Here is a 19,712-nt window from a genome sequence, read left to right on the forward strand (position 1 = left end):
ATTTTCCAATGTAAGTCAGTCATACTATATTAACGGTTCAAAAAAAACAAAGCAGATCATTTTTTACAATTTACATCTTTATGTTACTTCGCATTTGTCTCAAAAACATAAGCTAGACAGGAAATGTCCTAATGTCGGACCGTCTCAAGAGCACGTGAATGCGCACGGACAGCGAGGAAATGAGAGGTAGTCGATTATTAACATAATTAATTTAATTATTATTATTTATTTTTTTTGAAGCGGAAAGTCACATTTGGGCATAACGTTAAAGTAAAAACAATTTTAGAAATTGAAAAAATATATTTTGTAAAAAAAAAAACCAAAAAATTGGTCATGTGACTACAGGGTCTAACGTTCCACGGGAATCAAGATGGCGACCCACATGGCCTCCGCACTGGACGCGGTGCAATGTCCCGTATGTTTAGAGGACTTCACGGCGGCCACGATTAACGGACACCTCGATGCGTGTCTGCAGAAAAGCGGCACCGACAGCAGTGCGTCGGTAACGGAGCCTCCTTTGAAGAAATCACGCATTAACGCGGAGCCTGAACACCCGGATGTCAACAACCCCATGACGCGTTCACCGTCATCCTCCTCCCTGTTTTCTCTATTCCAGGCCAACAAGAGTAAAGTGTCAGCTGCAAGTGAAAGGGATGTTTTATTGACGAGTAAACAATCTGCTGTCAATAAGGGGGTTAAACGTAATTTGGCAAGCGAGGCAGAAGCAGCACAAGAAGGTGCAGAGAATGTTAACAGCCAGCTCTCTGGATTAAACGGACCGACCCTGAAGGCAGCACAGGATGTATCACCACTGTCACTGCTGAGCATCAATAAGCCTCTGGCAGAGATGCTGAGGCCAAACACACTGGAGGAATACTTTGGTCAAAACAAAGTTGTGGGTCAGCAAACACTCCTCAGGTCACTTCTGGACTCCCAGGAAATACCATCTCTGATCCTGTGGGGACCACCGGGGTGTGGAAAGGTGGGGCGGTGACTACTGAGTTACAGCATCCATCAGTGATGCAGCATCCCCTATCCTTAATTCATATCTCTTCTTTTCTTTTTATATATATATATGTAATGCATTATTTTTCAAACAAAAATCGAGAATATGTGAGTATGCAAATGTTATGCACAACTGAAAAGTAAACTCTCAGTTCACTGGGTTCTACTTCTGATGGGTGCAAGATCAGCTACTGAACCTCAATTGATCTCCAAACTGTGATAACACACATTTTTATTCTTTCAAACTCTGCACAATCATCATTCTGCACAATGAAGTTCAAACATCTAATAAGAGTAACAAAAAGCAAAACACATTTTTGAGCATCTTATATTGAGCATATAATCATAATTAACTACTAATTGGTCTGTAACATTTTGGACTGTAACACAATTTGTTTTCATCTTTGATTAATCTGATATTTTCTTTCTTTGAAATGACAATGAAATTTGTCAATTGCTAGCAAGGTTGATTATTTTCAATTTAGATTTTATTATTATTATTAAAAGATTATTTGTTTAATCTATAAAATGTCAGAAAAATAGGTATCCATCACACAAAAGGTGTCAATTCCTCATAGCCCATGGTGACATCGTAAATAATAACAGTCAATCCAAAAGTTAAATATTAAAATATATTTAATTAATGATAATATGAAATTGAGAATTTGAGAAAATTGAGGCAGGAACCGGTGGATGTTTGGCATTTTTTCATGATAAATTATTCCAATCCTAAATAATTCAAATAAATGTAAATATTGCTCTCACAGCGCTCAGGTTTTACAATTGAAACCTTTTTTTTTTTGGAGCTTCTAATAAGCTTTTATAGTGAAGATGAGATTTACAAGGCCCTCAAAGGAAGGTGCATTAAATGACCTGGAAAATTAAATTAATTTCTCAATAACTGGAGATAAAAGACGCTTATAATGTATCCACTCCAAAAGGCCTAGCATGTGTTTTAATCATATCACTTGTGTTTTGTTGTCTTTCAGACCACTCTGGCTCACATAATCGCCAGCACCAGTAAAAAGAAAGGGACAGCTCGTTTTGTCTCTCTGTCTGCCACCAGCGCGTCCACCAGTGACGTCCGAGAGGTCATCAAACAGGCTCAGAACGAGCTCCGACTCTGCAAGAGGAAGACCATCCTGTTCATTGATGAAATTCACCGCTTCAACAAATCTCAACAGGTGGAGTGTTGAGCCAGAAAGATGGACTCTGATATGTGTTTATGTTTGAAGCTGCAACTCCAAAACCCAACCAATGTTGATATTTTTATCTCAATTTCTGTGCCAAATACGTCAAAGGATTAGTTTGCCATTTTTGGAAATATGCTCACTCACTTTTTTGCGAGAGTTTGATAAGAATATTGCTACCATTCTCATGTAAGTCATTCAAATATATAGCTACAACCATAAGATGATAAGCTTAGCTTAGCTTAGCATAAAGACTAGAAGCAAGGGGAAACGGATAGCCCGGCTCTGTCATAAGATAAAAAGTACTGCAGTCTTAACTGCTCCATTAGGAAAATGGACTCACTCAAAATACATTCAGTTTAGTGACCTCTCAAACAATACACACCAAATACTTTTGTGAAGTCTTGTAAATGTATATTAATGCTTCGCATTCTGTAGAAGAAGAAATAGGTTCTATTTTGCTTCTCAAATTGAATATGTGTCAACAGATCTTTTTTTTTTGTAAATCATTTTAGAATGTGAACCATGAGTAGCACCTATTTCAGTTGTAACATTGTAACTTATTCACACATTTAAAAATAATTTTTGGTTTAGGTTTAGCACTTTTTACAGTTAAATTGCTATCATATATTAGTATATATATATAGTATATATATATTTGTATTCGTATTAGTTTATGGCAATTATTGTTTTTGTAGCAATTTGCTTCTGCACTATACTTTTGCTCTGGTTTATGCTTTTAGATGCTTGTTTAAGAAAGGAGATGCACTTATGACTTCTGGTGACTAGTAGTTCTCTTGAATACCTATGTTGAATACTCTTATTGTAAGTCGCTTTGGATAAAAGCGTCTGCTAAATGACTGTAATGTAATGTAATGTATATTACTAGTTTTTATCCTGGAAACTGTTAACTGTAGAAAACAATATTTAGACTGTAGTTATTTCATACATGACAGTAAATCCCTATGTCAGGTAGATAGGAGGCTCAGTCAATAGTGAAACAAATATTCTCGTTATCTTGTAATTTAAGAGAAGGTTTATCCCCTCTTATGTTTCCCTCTCTCAATATGTGCCTGTATCTGTAGGACACCTTTCTTCCTCACGTGGAATGCGGGACGGTGACTCTGATCGGGGCGACCACAGAAAATCCATCCTTCCAGGTGAATAACGCTCTGCTGAGCAGGTGCAGGGTGCTGGTTCTGGAGAGGCTCTCTGTGGAGGCGATGGGCCTGATCCTGGACAGGGCCGTGGCCAGACTGGGGATCAGAGTCCTGGAAGAAGATCCAGCAAATCCTAAACAACAAGACCGATCAGATGGACATGAGTAAGTGGGACGGGGTGTCACCGGATAACTCAAAATCCTTTTTGAGTGGGAGGCCTGTTGTCTTCTTCTGTTTCTGGCTTAGTGGGTTCATTTAAATAATATATTGGAGGATTGTACTATTAGTTGGAGCCATAGCAACTCTGGTCTGGTATTATATGTTGACAGAAAATATTTTGCAAATGAGTTGCAGACAGAAAGACAGCTGCTAGCTGCAGATGGTATGGGATGAGAATGAATTCCAGATATATAATCAAATAGTTGGTAATAGTTTAATAGTTCTGTAGTTTGGGCTGCTATTTAACTGTATTGCATTAACCTGATAGATGTTTCTATTATTTTGTCCGTCCTATTTCTCTAAATTAGGGTAGGAAAATTACAGAAACACCTCTTTGTATAGGTAGACTTACCGAACAAACTGGCAACAGAGTTTCAATTATTTATACATATTTTATACTACTTTATATATATCTCTGTATATTATTGTTTTCTTAGGCCAAAGATTTTGATTGAACAAAAAGCTCTGGACACCATCGCCTTCCTTTGTGATGGAGACGCGAGAACAGGACTCAATAGTCTGCAGCTGGCTGTTAAGGCTCAGGTGACCTCGGCCCGGCCCGGCCCATCAGGACCAGATGGTTCTCAGGAAATACTGGTGAAGGAGGAGCACGTGAAGGAAGGTCTTCAGAGGTCCCATATTCTCTATGATAAAGCTGGTAAGCCCAGATGTACTTACTTTATTCATTTAATAGTCACATATCAAAAGTAAAAAATAGTTTGCACACAAGGTAATGTTCCCATGAACATACATTTAAATGCCACCAAGTGAAGTTTCAAATGCCAAGTTCTCTATTTTTCTGTTTTTTACATGTTCTTCTGTCCAGCACATGGTTACTACATTTAAAAAAAAAAAAAAAAAAATGTAGTAACCAAAGGTAACCTCTGTTTTTCTCAATGAACAGAGCGGTGCCTTGCACAACTTCAAGGCAACATAGATTTACCAAAATAATAATATTTTGTAGTATAGTGCTTCCACACAGTTCTTTTCTGTTATTATTTAAAGGTGCAATATACGGGGTTCAGAGCATCAGCATAGCAGCAAACAGGTATTTGGTTGGTTAAGGTAAAGTAGAGTCATGTCAACCTAAGCAAAGAATGAAGTCTAGATTTGAAATTCTTTACATCAGGGAAGCCTAATGTTCTCAAAATCCATTTTTACTATATGACAATATGGGTAATGATAGACTCTGGCACAGGCTTGTTCAGAATACATCTACATGTACAGAAGACATACGTCTCATTTTAAAATCCTTACCCAGCCAATTTAAAATTCCACCTGCAGAGTGATGTTTCTTCACTTGTACTGATGTTTTTGTCTGTGTGTGTTACTCAAAGGTGAAGAGCATTACAACTCTATCTCGGCGTTGCATAAGTCCATGAGAGGCTCCAATGAGAATGCTTCTCTCTACTGGCTGGGTCGCATGCTGGAGGGCGGCGAGGATCCGCTCTATGTGGCTCGCAGGCTGGTCCGCTTCGCCAGTGAGGACGTGGGTACGGGAAACAATTCATTACATCATCGCTGCATTTTTAATTTATTTTTTTATCATTAAATGTATTTTTTTATTTTGTGAAACTCAGAAACTCTTAAGCTTTGCTAAATCTGTCTCTTCTTTTCAAATGTATTTTTATGAATTTTTCCTAACTTTCAACCCGATTACATTTAATTAATTTAAAGTTGCAACGTTTCGTTCATTCTCTCTTTCTGTTGTTCATCAATTAAATTTGATTTCACCTAATACTATATAATTATATAGACAACTTTTGTTGGATAGTAGTTGCAAGAAGAGTATATGTAGTTTTATTATGTATAATGTAGTTTCTTTAAGTTATTCATTATGCACATGTTATTTTGCTTGTTACAGCTGTTTCTAATATACAGTAAAACCACTTTTTAACATTATTTCGAAAAGTAAAGTAATTGAAGAATAAAGTATAGCGGACTTGTATTAGTAGTAATTCTAGAAGTAGTGTAACAATACTGGACTGTTGTGTCAGAAAATAATCGCCTTCTTTAAACGGTGCTTTTTAATGCTTATTAAAATGCCCCTAACCTTTTAATACATACATACATACACTATAAGGGACCATGGAGAGCTTTTACTACACTATTGCAGGACAAAAAATACTGAAATGCTTACAGAAAGAAGATTTTGAGCAAGACAATGTATCTTTTAATGCATTCTGACTGGACCTCCGTCTCTTTTCCCCCGTCTCTCTCAGGAATGGCCGACCCCTCCGCTCTTCCTCAGGCTGTGTCGGCCTTTCAAGCCTGTCACTTCATCGGGATGCCTGAATGTGAGGTAAGCCTACCTTACCGATGGTTTTAAGTCATATCAACCATGATATTCAGTCAATGTTACTATAGTTGTATTCTGTGTTTTCACCTCTGTTACTGCTCAACAGGTGATTCTGGCTCAGTGTGTGGTCTATCTGGCACGAGCACCTAAGTCTGTGGATATCTACAAGGCCTATGCTAACGTCAAAACCTGTCTGAGGAACCACAAAGGCCCTCTGCCTTCTGTCCCCCTGCACCTTCGTAACGCCTCCACAAAGCTGATGAAACAGCTCGGCTACGCTAAAGGCTACAAATACAACCCAGCCTTCAGCGAGCCCGTAGAGCAAAGTTACCTGCCAGACGAGCTGCAGGGAATCGACTTCTTCACCTGGACACCGTCATGAGGATCTGTTGCAATGACTGACACAGCTTGCTATAACGGGGTTAAAAAAACACTGCTGCCGAAGGAAAATATCTTGTCAAATTAGATGATTTTTTTTTTTTTTAAACTAATCCATATTAAACATTGGGGTTATTTTCCTAATTTATTTTTTGCAAATGTAAAAGAAGTATTTGCCATAAGTCAACCATCACGTTATATTCAACTTCCTCTTCTACTTGACTTTTCTGTTGTTTTTGAATAAATTACAAAGGATATAGTTACCTTTTACAGTTAATTTACTTCTAAATATGTTGATAATAAAATCCTTAATCTGTTCAAATGAATAACAATACATAAAATACAGTAAATATACGCAGTCTTTGTATTTCCATAATACATAATCAAATATCTACTATGTTAAATATTTCTATGTTGGTTTTGTCTTTATCCTGTCCTTGTCCTAATTAAAATATATTTTTGTATCATGAATGCTTAATTTTTTTATAATCTGTAAATATTTTGATAAAATACAAGACAAATATAATATTAAAATGACGTTATACAGTTTATTGTCCAGTCACTTCTTTGGTTATGGAAACATCTTCAGTTTTGGGCCATGGTCTAAAGAGAAATAGCACAAGATTAAGTTTGTACATTTAACAAAATAGCATATATTTATTATATGGTTGCCGGTCACATGGCTTCCCCTCACCTCACTGATCCAGGGGATGAAAGTGGCCACTCGGGTGAAGACTGTGGGCTTCTGAGGGGTATTACATCCCCGTCCATCCACAAAACTAGTCACGCCTTGCACGTACCACTTACCATCTCTGCCCTCACAGTTCAGAGGGCCTCCGGAGTCGCCCTGTAGGATTGAAGCAGATATTAGAGCCACTGAACATGATATCGTCAAATTCATACAAAGCATGCGGTGTGTGGTGGTTCCTCACGTGACATGCTGACTTGCTCTCTCCTCCTGCACAGACCATAGTAGTCTTTGCTGAGCTGCCCCACCAGTCGCTTTGACTACAGGTCTCGTGATCCACTACAGGAAGTAAGGCCTGCTGCAAGGTAGTCGCAGAAGGACCGCCAGCTGCAGAGAAAATTACATTTGAATAAAAAATATATTAGATTCACACAGTAGTGCACTTTAACCCCACATGAGCTGGGTGTTAGCAGACTTGGCGACGGGTCTTACAGTAGAGACGACCCCAGCCTGTGACATAACAGGGCTGGTTGTGAGTGAGAGTAGCATCATGCTGAGGCAGGCAAGCCGGCTGGACTTTGTCGTTGATAACAGCATTTTTCTCCAGTTTAAGCAGCGCAATGTCATACCTATGTAACAGGACGAAACACAAATATTTAAACATGTCAGTTAATGTGTATTGCTCAGAGTCTATTTAACTGTAGAGTGCTTAATTGTTGTCGAGGTGAGGGTGAATTCATTACGAAAACTTGGTAACGCTTTATATTAAGCTACTTGTAATAAGCAGTAGTTAGCAGGTTATAAGATGTTTATTAACATTATAAACAGTTAATAAGACAACAGAGGTTAATAATAGCATCATAAATATGTTTGTTGTTAGGTAAGACATTGTAGATTAACATTTTATATCTTTAAGTTGTATTAACTGTATTATTTTATATTGCCTTTGTATTCCTGCCCGTTCTGTCAGTAACAGTAACCTCTGTCCAGACATAAACTATTTTACATTAATTAACAAACCTCTGTGAGTAAAACCTTTTGGTGTAATGTGAAAAGAGCTCAGGCCAGCCCTGTAAAGAGGGCACACCTTACTGAATGAACCACCTTTTCTTTAGTAGAGCATGTATTGAGCCTATGTTAATCCACTACTACAGACTTGTGAGTTGGGTTCTCAGATCCAACTCACTCTCTGAACTGACAATGAATACATCTCTTGGGTGCTGATTGATCAAAGGTCCTTTGTCCTTCCTGAGAAGCTTAGCCCAACCCACACCATCTGTTTAACTGTTGTTTCCTGTAACCCTGTATATAATCTTGACCAGAACCTACTGTAGTGAGAGAGAATTCTACAACCTTGTTGTGGAGTTCTGTCTCCACTGCGCAGTGAATAAAGCTCATCTGAACCAGCCACAGAATTGGACCTGAAATAAACTTTTTCTTCGACAACATTTATATGCAAAAAGCTTAGTTAACTATTAATAAGTGCATAATAAAGGATTCATTAACCCTAACAAGGCATTGTTCTTGCTTTAGATCCTGTAACTGCAAAAGGCACAGTTAACTGTTAATAAATGCATAATAAAGTATGTATGAATCTTAATTAAACAACAAAAATGCCTAGTTGGGTTTTGATATAATAGGTAAGTTTAACTTAATATATGTTAGTAATGCTATTTTAAACAATAATAAGGAACTTACAATGCTTTTATTAACATCCTTAAGTGTCTTGGGTACTTATAAAATGTCTTATCTAAGAATTAATCTCACAATTAACGTGTCTATGTTGCCACTTACATAGTCTTATAACATATTATAATGTTGATAAGCATCTTTTAAGGACTTATTAGGGCCTCGTTCCCTTTTGACTAGCTCTTACCACAAGGACCTTAATATAAAGAGTTAAAAACGTATATTTACTCAGCTGGTGTTCACCAGACACTCTCAGGCTTGGTTTCCTCAGGACATGTTTACTGTGTTTCTTATTAATACAGCGTTGAGCTGGAGCGCTGGAGTTGTTATGTTGAGAAATGATGATGTCTTACCCACAAGACACACAGTTCTTGTTCCATTTGGGATGGATGAACATTTTTGCCACCATAATGGACTGTTCAGGTCCCTCCTCCTTTCTCATGTCGTGCTCAGCGAGAACAACCCTATAGGTGTGGAATCTGGATGGGAAAATAAAAAGTTCTTAAAAGTCTTCTTTATAAGTTTTGAAGAAAACAACTGAATATCTGAGATTTAAATGACACAACTAAACTTTTCCTCACGTGATGCAATGTGCAGCAGTCATGACCCAGTTAGGAGCAATAAGCGTTCCTCCACAAGTGGGGAAGAAAGACTCCAGAGACACCTGCCATGGCCAGCTGTACGGACGGGCCTCTTCTCCGTTCACCACACGGCCGGTGCTGGGCTGGTAGCTGGGTTCACCACACCCAGACACTTTAACACAGGGTTAAGTGAGACTCCTACATATTCACACCATGCATTTATTCCTAACATTAAATGAATGTGTTCAATGTGAACTCACCAGCTGTAACAGCCATGAGGAGGACAAGTACCAGTTCCATCTCTTATTCGTCCAGACTAACTGGTTTATCATGCAGAGCTATTTATGGGCAGCAGTCCAGACGACACCAGACACAACCTGGGAGTTTTCCTTACAATTTCCAGGTGGCTAAAACTTTGTGTACCATCAAAAAAGTCAGATAACAGCTGAACATTACACTGTATAGAACGAGACATCCAAATAATGCAACGCAATACACAAATTAAAAGCTTGGATCCACAGTTGTCGGCAACACCAACTTTTAAGATTATTTTACTTAACTGGAGTTAGTGTTTTATTCTCCAAAGGGCCCAAAATGCTAAAAACTAAATGTTTCCAAAGTTCAGGTTTTAAGGAAGATGAACTACCTTATCTATTATAACAGCACTAATAAAGAGAGATGAAATGTGAAACTAAAGTGGGCTTTGTAAATGATGTTTAAGGCAATTTAGTTTTGCTATTGGACCATTTACTAGATCCTCGGATCTCAGAGATAAATTAAGGGGTTTTCTTTTTGCCTTTTAAGGACTTCATAAAAATAATTATTCAGTGTAAAAGTTAACTTAAAATGATGAGACTGACAGATATTCTAAACCCTTTAAATCTACTTAACTTGCTCAAGAGCTAAGGTGTTTTAAGGGGTTTGGGTTATTCCCTAAGTTTTTAATAAATATATGAATAAAGAGTCAATTGAACTGTAAATCGATAATTGGGGGATTTGAAAAAAATATCATGAACCCTTTAAACTCGAGTTAACTTGTTCAATTATTGCTTTTGAAATTAAGGTGTTAAAGGGGTTTCGTTTTTGACTTTTGTGAAGCCCTTGAATTACTTAATAAAACATTAAATTGATCATCAAGGGATTTGTTAGATATGTCATATTAATGTGTAAAATTAAACGATAAGTCATGCATCCCCTTAAAATCTACTTCAACTTGGCTTTTAAGGTTTGTCGTTTAAAAAATATATATATAGTTTGAGAACTTAATGAATATATTACTACAGCATAGAAAAGCATAACGTGACAATTAAGGAACTGGACAAATATTTTTTTAAAATTTTAAAAAGCTTTTTCAAATGAATTAAAGGGATTACTTTCATTAGTGAAACTTTTTTTATTGCTTATTTATAATACTTGGTCTTTCTTCTACTATGTCTCTTGTGTGCAAGCCATGTTAAAAATCTTAATAAGAAGATATTTTATAACTTTTTTGAAATAAATTAAATTAAATTAAATTAAATTATTTCATTAGTGCTGTGTCTGGGTAAACACCCAGTTGATAAGATATTGTCTTATAACATATATATATATATATAAAAACAAGTCCCAGTTGAGCTCTGCTCACCAAAAAAAGGGTGTCGCTGTGAACGCGCTGACGTCATCTCCCTGCGCGCCGCCGCAGAAGAACACATCGCAGTTTAAAGATGGCGCTCCCCGGCGGCTTACTCGTGCGGCTCAGAGCGCTGTGCAATGTCGCCAAATGTGTCCGTACAGGAGACAAAACGGCGTCCAGCTGGGGCAGAGACATGCGGTGGTACCGGACCAAAGCCCAGAGCTTTGAGGAGAGCGGGACGGCATGTCTGCAGACCAAACAAGGTGAGGGAGCCGCGTTAGGTAACAGGTGACAGCTCAGAGATGGAGCTCAAGGACATCCATTGGGTTAAAAAAAACAAAAACTTAAAAACTTGTATTTTAGTTTTTAGTTTTAGTTTAGTTTATTTGCACAATTGAAAAATACATAAAACATAATATTGATAAATGATATTACAGTGCAGGAAGAGGCAGGAAGCCCACTGGGCTTATTTGAAGCCTCCACCTGTATAATATTTAAACAAATATCACAATACTGTAACTAATACAAAAAGGAAATACATATGGTATGACATATTGTTGAAAAAGCATTTTTACAAGATATGATTTATAATAATACATTAAAAACAACAAGAAAAAAAAAAAATGCAATGAGTCAAGAGTGTGTGTGTGTGTGTGTGTGTGTGTGTGTGTGTGTGTGTGTATGTGTGTGTGTGTGTGTATATATATATGTATATATGTGTGTGTGTATGTGTGTTCATATGTGTGCATTTACGGCTGTGGCACATGAGGTAGAGCGCTCGTCCCGTAACCACAAGGTTGGTGGTTCGAACCCCTCTACAGTCAACGTGCCGAGGTGTCCTTGAGCAAGACACCTAACCCCAAGTTGCTCCCCGGGCGCTTCTTAGCGGCCCACTGCTCCTCCGGGATGGGTTAAATGCAGAGAATTGTAATTTCCCCACTGTGGGACTAATAAAGGATTGATTATTATTATTATTATTATTATTATTATTATTATTATTATTATTATTATATTATTATGTGCGTGTGAGAATAAGCTGGGTTTCTGTGTCTTTTCCTCTCAGTTTGCCATTGATTTTGCTGTGTGTGTGACCTTTGTTTTCTACCGTTTAGATAACGTGAGACCAAACCTCCTGAAGGAGTTTCCAGATCCTAAAAATCTCTTGAATAACACAATCGCACGTTCACTGGGAGTCAACGACCTTTCCCAGCTCATCCAGTACAGCTGCACGGAGACTGCTGGTGTCAAGGTCAGAACAGAAGTCATTATGAGATGGAGACATCGTGTCCTTTGTTTCACATAATTAAACTTTGTGCTGTGTTTTTGTTTTCTGCAGAAAGCCACTGTCACTCTGATGTGGCCCTGCAAGATTGAGGAGGAAGGTTTTGCCTCCAAGAAGATCGAAGCAGAACGTTTTGCTGCAGCTGCTGCTTGTTTCAAGCTCAGAGTAAAGATGCATTGACTTAATAATGCAAAAACAAAACACACATTTTCATTCTGTCGTGGTATTTGACTCCTTTCCGCTCTCTCTTTGTGCACAGGAAATGGGTGTCATTGGTGAAAATAATCAGCTCCCAAAAAGGGGAGCCGGCAGGGGAAGAGGAGGGGTTCAATCACAACTTTATGATCACGAGGAAGACTCACGGACAGAAAATGTATTTGTGCCGAAAGCTAAAGCAGATGAACAAAAAGAATCTCTGCTCCCTAAAGAAGACCCCACCACTATCTCAGAAGCTCTTTCCCTGTTTCCACAACCTAAATCTCTCCTCACCAGGGTCATCCAGGTGGCCACGTCAAACAACAGATTCAGGGTTGGTAGCTAACGTCCTTTGCACGGTGAAAAATAAGCTCTTGAATCATCATGTAATCTAAACTGTCTGTCATTCTCCATCTTTACAGGAGGTTGTTCAGTACAAAACATCAGGAGGAAAGCTAAAGAGGTGTGACCTGACGCTGCGCTGGCCAGAGGAGATGACGTTCTCCGCCACGGCGAGAAACCGAGCGACAGCAGAGAGGGCGGCTGCTGCTCTTGCCTGCATGAAACTGAAGGTGAGGACTATTTTGGGGAAAATGGCTATACCTTTACCTACATGTTTAGAGCCGTGTTAAAGGCATGCTTCGTGTCACCTGGTCCAGGAGCTGGAGCTGCTGGATAAAGACAACAACCCGCTGACTCACGCAAATTACCACCGGGAGAAAGTGAGGGAGGCTGGAGAGCGAGAGAGACGCCCCCTCCCTCTGGAAGTCCCACAATACCTGGAGGAACACATGAGAGAGTACCTCGCACAGGTCAGTCTTCACCTCACGGGAGAAAGATGGAGATTTTATTATCATGTGTGTATGTGCACTACAAGGCCAAAAGCTGTGGACTTTGTCTTGAAATAATTTGATTGAGACACTACTGTGTTAAAACGATTCAAAGTGGGCTGCATTGGTGGAGATGTGTTGCTTCGGTTATCAGGTGAGCCATGAAATACGATCCAGGAAGTCCAGTTCTAGTAACAGATCCTATGAGTTTTAAAGGCAAACCAGATGGGGAAAAACAGCAAAACAGTTTGCCATACTGTGAGATGGTGTTTTACATCTCTGGAAAGTGAACACAGCAACAATTTTTTTATTTTTTTTTTTTTTTTTTTTTTTTTTTTTTTTTTTTTTTTTTTTTTTTTTTTTTTTAGAGATTCAGTGTGTTGATTAGTCCAAGCTGTCGCGTTCAGTTCATTACAAAACTTAGCCTGTAAAAGCACTGTACTTAAAGTTACAATGAGGAACTGAATTGGTTATGAAACCATCTTCTTATAATACTGATGCCTCTATATGACCTACATAAGTAAACAAGACCGTCAATGAGAAGATTTGCTGTTAAATATATAGATGTTCTTATTGCTCGTCATCGGTGTAACTGGATCGGATTCCGTGTGACATTGGATGAATAATGCAGAAACTCCTTCAGCTCAGAACCAGCAACCAGTCCACTGTGCACAGACCAAGACCTAGATCCGTGTCTGTTGCCACCTTCGACCTTTTAGTTGTAAGCTCCAGGCCGGGGCGTCTCCTCCTCCAGGTGTAGAGCTTCGCCTCGCTGCTCCGCCAGTTCCCTCTGGGAACAAACACCGACCTCACACTGCTAGAGGTCAGGCTGTATTACTGGGCTCGCTGGAGGGAACTGAGGCATAGGAGAACTGGGTCAAAGATTGAGCGGGTCAGACTGTCAGATCCTGCTGCAGTAAAACGAGTCCACAGGGACTGGCAAAATCCAAACAAAGTTGAAGTTCTTGGTAGTGGCTTTCAAAGTTAATAGCTCAGCAGCCTTTTAGTTTTTTTCTATGGATATACGGTCTTAAAATATGCTTTTAATGAAGGAATGATCTCATCCTGCATCGGCACCTATCGCTCTTCTGGCCAAATGGGAACAAATCCCTGCAGCCAGGTTCCAAAAGCTTGTAAAAAGCCTGTTATTGCAGCTATTCCCATGATTTTGGCTTCTTATGTTAATCATTCACATGTGGTTGTAATGTTTGATGGTTCACATACCTCTTGGCTGTGTAGTGATGTATTAATATGTCAAAACATAATTCCTCATCTTTTATAAAAGTACCCAGTGGCAACAGAAGTACAGAAGCTTTGGGAGGAAGAAGAGGCCAGAGGACAGCAGGCGGTAAACCAGGAGGAGGATGAGGAGGAAGAGGAGAACTTGACAGACGCCATCACAGGCCGGCGGTACAGACCTCTCTCTGAACAACAGGCTCAGCAGCTCAACGCCCACCTGCAGGATGAGTGGGAGAGTGCGAGCCCTGGGCTGAATGTGGAGCTGCCGGTCGACGCCCACCGTCAGCGCGTGATCTCTGAGGTGCAGTCGTCCAGGGTGGTTGTGATCGCTGGTGAGACGGGATGTGGGAAGACGACACGGATCCCTCGCTTCCTGCTGGAGGACAGCGTGAGAGCAGGCGAGGGGGCAAAGTGCAACATCCTGGTGACCCAGCCGCGTAGGATCAGCGCCGTGTCCGTGGCCCACCGTGTTGCTCATGAGATGGGTCCAGCTCTGAAAAACTCTGTGGGATATCAGGTAGATACAAGTTTACTGTACTTTTAACCAGTTTTAATGCAACAATCAGCTGCAGCCTCTTGAGGGAAGAGCTTCTATTTTGCACTGAGATAGTAGAAGAAGAAATATCAAAGTTTCATATCAAAATTAAGAGAACCTTTTCTACTTTTTTGTAACTTGGTTTTCTTAAACTGTGAAATATTTTGCTGAAATATAGAGTAATTATAAAACAGCAATTAATGTTTATGCTTTGTTTTGAATAAGATGTACTTTATGCTGTTTTGTCCAAACTACCCAAACTGTTAACAATTAAAAATATTGTTTGTTATAGAAAACTATATATTCAACTGTGTTAATTCAATTTAGAAAAATATAGTTAGCAAAAATGAATTAAACCAAGGTAATAATCATTAAAAATCTTTCAAATATAAATTAGGAGGCAGATTTTTTTTTCTTTATGATGATTAGGAAAGCACTCACATCTTTTTATAAAACAAAATTATTTGAAATACAATTTATAAACCAAGTTACTTGATTAAAAAGAAGAAAAAGTTAACTGCGACTGGAAGAATTATTGAGGTTATTACTGGATAGATCTGTTTGTACAATAAGCAAGTAATACTTTCCTGTGTGTAGGTGAGACTCGAGAGCCGACCTCCAGAGCAGAGCGGAGGAGCCTTACTCTTCCTCACAGTCGGCGTCCTGCTGAGGAAGCTGCAGTCCAACCCGTCCCTGAAGGGAATCAGCCACGTGGTGGTGGACGAGGTTCACGAGAGGGACATCAACACGGACCTGCTGCTGGCTCTGCTGCGCTACAGCTTAAGGGAGAACCCCGACCTACGAGTGGTGCTCATGAGCGCTACAGGGGACAAGCAGAGGCTGTCCGAGTACTTTGGAGGCTGCCCAATCCTTAAAGTGCCTGGATTCATGCACCCAGTGAAGGACAGATACCTGGAGGATGTGCTGAAAGAGATGGGACGCCCACTGCGAGTCCAAAAGGCAGTGGGGACAGACAAGCGGGTGAGCAAAGAGTCTTCAAAGTGTCTTAACTTCTGTATGTTAAGCTTCTTTTCTCTTGTCTTGTGTCTAATGAATTTGTATTCTATCTTGTTTAAGGGAGGAAGAGAAGACATCACACCAGATGTGGATTTAGTAGCTGATGTAATCGAGCACATTGACAGATGTGGAGAGCCAGGTAACTAACAGAATAACTCATCATTTTGCTATTAATATTTTATTAGTTCTTTATTTAGAGAATAAGACTACAAAGAAATAGCCTTGCGGTTACAGCAGGCACTAGAAGCTTGCAACAAATTAAACCCTTTCCATTATCATTTTTTACAATATGCATCCTGTAACAACTCATTATTAACTATGTACATTTTGAATAACACAAAGAGGGATGTAAATTTGTACCTTAACATGTTGAGAGGCAACAACAAGGGATCTATCGTTTCATAACTCAAAGTGTGTCTTTGACTGTCGTATAAAAGAAGCCCATTTTTGACCATAACTTTAAATCCCACCATGCTTCAGGTGCGGTGTTGTGTTTCCTTCCTGGATGGCAGGACATCAAGGCCGTTCAAGAGAAACTGGAGAGGAAGCGCCACTTTTCCTCAGGCACACAGATGATCTTGCCATGTAAGAGAGGGCAGACAGATTTAAAAATAACTGTCTTTTGTCCTCCAAGTATAGAGATTTATGAGTTTATTCTCCATTTTTCTTTTAGTGCACTCTAGTTTATCAGTTGCAGACCAGCAGGCGGTGTTCCAGCACCCCCAAGAGGGCCGGAGGAAGATTGTCCTCGCCACTAACATTGCAGAGACCTCCATCACCATAGACGACATCGTCCATGTGGTGGACGCAGGAACTCACAAAGAACACAATTATGACCCAAGGACTAAGGTTAGGATCAAACGTTTTAATGTAAACCATTTCACATCTGCAAAAAACTAAGCTTGCCATATGTTGCATTTTCTGAGACAAATCCAATCGGTTTCTTTTTGGGTTTCCAGGTCTCCTGTCTGGACACGGTTTGGATATCTCATTCTAATGTCACTCAAAGAAAAGGGAGAGCAGGGCGATGTCAGCCGGGACGGTCCTACCACCTGTTCCCTCGACAGCAGCTGGAAACCATGACTCCCTTCCCCATCCCTGAGATCCTGCGCACGCCGCTCGAGAGTTTAGTAGTTCAAGCCAAAATCCACAGCCCTAACTGCAAGGTACTGAAACAATAATAATGACTTATGTATTTTTGTTTCTGTTATTTTGTGTATTGCTGACGTATTGAAAGATGTCATTTTATTTTTTGCGTGGAGGCTGTAGATTTCTTATCCCAAGTGTTGGACAGTCCAGAGCAAGAAGCTGTGAGAGAGGCTGTCGGAAATCTGCAAGACATTGGTGAGTGACGTTCTGGATCGCAATAGTGAGATTTTAGCCATGGTGTGTGTGTATGTGTGTCTAAATTTACATGTCTATGCCGTCAATGTTTTCTCTGTAGGAGTCTTGGACAAGACAGAAACCCTGACGCCTTTAGGAGAGCGTGTCGCCTGCATGTCGTGTGACCCTCGTCTGGGCAAAGTGCTGGTCCTGAGTGCCATGTTCAGATGTGTTCTGCCCATGCTGTCTGTAGCCGCCTGTCTGACCAGAGACCCTTTTCACAACAGCATGCAGAACAGAGCCATCGTTAACAAGGTGAGATGTTTTTAGCACACACATGTAGATCAAAATGGTTTTAAATGAACATTTCTGACTTAAATTAGAGTTGGTTATCATTCAGTCCACTGTGTTCTGTTTGTCCAGGTGAAAGAGCGTCTGAGCCGCTCCAGCTACAGCGACTATTTGGTGTTTATCAGAGCTGTGTTGGGCTGGAGGAGAGTTCAGCATGAAGGGGACAGGGAGGACAGGGATGAATATCTGCACAAACACAATCTGTCGTGGTTCAGCCTTCGATTCATCAATGGTTCGTTTGAAGCGCACACAGTCATTTTTGTCTTCTTCTTACCTTTTTTTGTACTTTTTTTAATAATTTCTGTTATTGGGCCTTCTTACTGCAGGTCTCATCTCTCAGTTCAGCGAGAACCTGCATGAAGCCCAGTTGGTGACTCGTTCCAATGAGTGCCAGCGGAACAATTCTCTCTACAACGAGCACAGCAACCAGGATGAGCTGCTTAAAGCTGTGCTGCTGGCTGGACTCTATCCCAACCTCATTCAGGTACGCGGCAACAGAGGAGTCTATTTTACTACTACTTTATACAGTCTATTTTCCATCAATTGTTGAAGCCCAAATTGTGAGATCTAAATATGAGCTTTTACTTTAGGGATGGAGGTTTGTCTTTGTCTATTTCTGTGGTGACGTTTCTAAAATGCAATTAAAGTTTTATTTAACTCAAGTTAGATCCAGTTTGTGCTAAGGTTGTCTTTCTATAACCAACTTGCACCTGTCAGGGTCAAAACCAACATTAGATGTTCCAGCATCACATGGATGAAAAACTACTTTCTTTTTTTTTTTCTTAGGTGAAGAAAGGTGTTGTGACCAAAGGACGCTTTCGCCCGAACACTACTTGTTACCGCACACACAACGGTCCAGTGCTGCTTCACCGCGCCTCAGTGAACAGGTCTGGAAAAAGCTCCAAAATTCAACTACAAGAGGGTTTTTTTTTAACTTCCATCCTGCGTAATCTAAATTTATTGTGTTGCTTTGTTTTGCAGGGGAAAAGAAGAGCTCCCCAGTCGCTGGTTGACCTTTTTCAGCGCCATTCAGTCCAGTGGGAACGTCTTCATCAGAGACTCTTCTACAGTCCATCCTCTCGCCCTGCTGCTGCTCACAGAATGTGACCTCGCAGAGACAGGTAGGACATGTACTGCTCTCTTTAAAAAAAAAAAAAAAAAGAGGTTAAATACAGAGGCAAAGTCCCGCCCCTTAGGGTAGACTACCATTGGTCCTTTTTCCAGAAAAGAAATGTAAGCTAGTCAATGGTGAGAGACAAATAATTTGTTGATCCTGGTCCAATTGCGGCATGAATTACAAACACAATGTCATTTGAAAGATAATTATGCAGGCCAAGAAAGTCTCATTTTGTTATAAGACTGTTAAAAAATACATAGATTCCCTAAATCCTACTCTCTGTACCTTTTTTGAATATCATCACACGCTTAGATCTCAAGGTTTGCATTAAATGCTCCTCTTCATAAATAACTCTCTCTTATGTCCCAGTGAAGGGAGACAGAGTGGAGGTGTCCTTTCCTGGACGCTCTCTGGTGCGCTGCGAGATGTCCGCTGGGACCTGGGAGCTGCTGTGGGAGCTACGCACTTCCATTCAGACCATGCTGTACCGCAACCTCAACAATCCCAGCAACGCAATCACCAACTCCTCTCAGGACGGAAAGCTCATCTCCTTACTGGTGGAGCTGCTCAACAACACAGACTCAAGCCCTTTGGCTCAGAGCCACACCAGTGACAGTGAGGTGGATTGACGGCACTGAGCCCTTTCTACACGAGTACGTTGGATCTGCTGGCTGATAAGGACGAACCAAAAAGGTTGATGGTGTCTCATTTGTTGTTGTTTTCTGAAAGGAAACAAGTTTGAGAACTTAGTCAATACTTGACTTGAAGAGAGCTGAAAGCTACAGTGGTACATCTGCTCCAGTTAATGATGAACTCCTGTGAGGAAATCCATTGGTTTGGATTTTGGACTGTGGTTTACTATGTTTATTTGCTTTATGAAAAGCAGAAGTTGAAATTTACTCAGAACTCTCAGATCATTGGCCAAAGGTCATTAAAACCAACCGCATGTAATATATGATGTCATATTTATTGCAATAAATATCCACATACCAACATGAGAAA

The 19,712-nt window shown here is 40.0% G+C and overlaps 3 protein-coding genes across 3 annotated transcripts; 2 read left to right on the top strand and 1 right to left on the bottom strand.

Moving 5' to 3' along the window:
• The first annotated feature begins 358 nt into the window (after positions 1-358).
• Positions 359-6,676, top strand: wrnip1 (WRN helicase interacting protein 1). The gene is made up of 7 exons (XM_054596034.1): positions 359-982; positions 1,995-2,189; positions 3,281-3,519; positions 4,012-4,232; positions 4,912-5,067; positions 5,797-5,876; positions 5,980-6,676. Exons 1-7 carry the CDS (start codon positions 371-373, stop codon positions 6,253-6,255), a joined length of 1,779 nt encoding a protein of 592 aa, XP_054452009.1. The 5' UTR covers positions 359-370; the 3' UTR covers positions 6,256-6,676.
• Positions 6,677-6,785: 109 nt separating this feature from the next.
• On the bottom strand, positions 6,786-9,539 carry LOC129089262 (chymotrypsin-like elastase family member 3B). The gene is made up of 7 exons (XM_054596661.1): positions 9,470-9,539; positions 9,210-9,381; positions 8,982-9,107; positions 7,432-7,568; positions 7,184-7,326; positions 6,946-7,098; positions 6,786-6,854 (listed from the first exon to the last, which is right to left on the bottom strand). Exons 1-7 carry the CDS (start codon positions 9,507-9,509, stop codon positions 6,837-6,839), a joined length of 789 nt encoding a protein of 262 aa, XP_054452636.1. The 5' UTR covers positions 9,510-9,539; the 3' UTR covers positions 6,786-6,836.
• A 1,373-nt stretch (positions 9,540-10,912) lies between these two features.
• Positions 10,913-19,697, top strand: dhx30 (DEAH (Asp-Glu-Ala-His) box helicase 30). Its single transcript, XM_054596660.1, has 19 exons — positions 10,913-11,084; positions 11,934-12,070; positions 12,158-12,268; positions 12,363-12,632; positions 12,721-12,870; positions 12,958-13,110; positions 14,414-14,884; positions 15,500-15,883; positions 15,980-16,058; positions 16,400-16,504; positions 16,593-16,768; positions 16,879-17,085; positions 17,182-17,263; positions 17,364-17,557; positions 17,666-17,825; positions 17,920-18,077; positions 18,380-18,480; positions 18,575-18,714; positions 19,080-19,697. Exons 1-19 carry the CDS (start codon positions 10,913-10,915, stop codon positions 19,337-19,339), a joined length of 3,510 nt encoding a protein of 1,169 aa, XP_054452635.1. The 3' UTR covers positions 19,340-19,697.
• Positions 19,698-19,712: the final 15 nt, after the last annotated feature.

This window comes from Anoplopoma fimbria, chromosome 3 (assembly GCF_027596085.1).
Source record: "Anoplopoma fimbria isolate UVic2021 breed Golden Eagle Sablefish chromosome 3, Afim_UVic_2022, whole genome shotgun sequence".
Lineage (NCBI taxonomy): Eukaryota > Metazoa > Chordata > Actinopteri > Perciformes > Anoplopomatidae > Anoplopoma > Anoplopoma fimbria.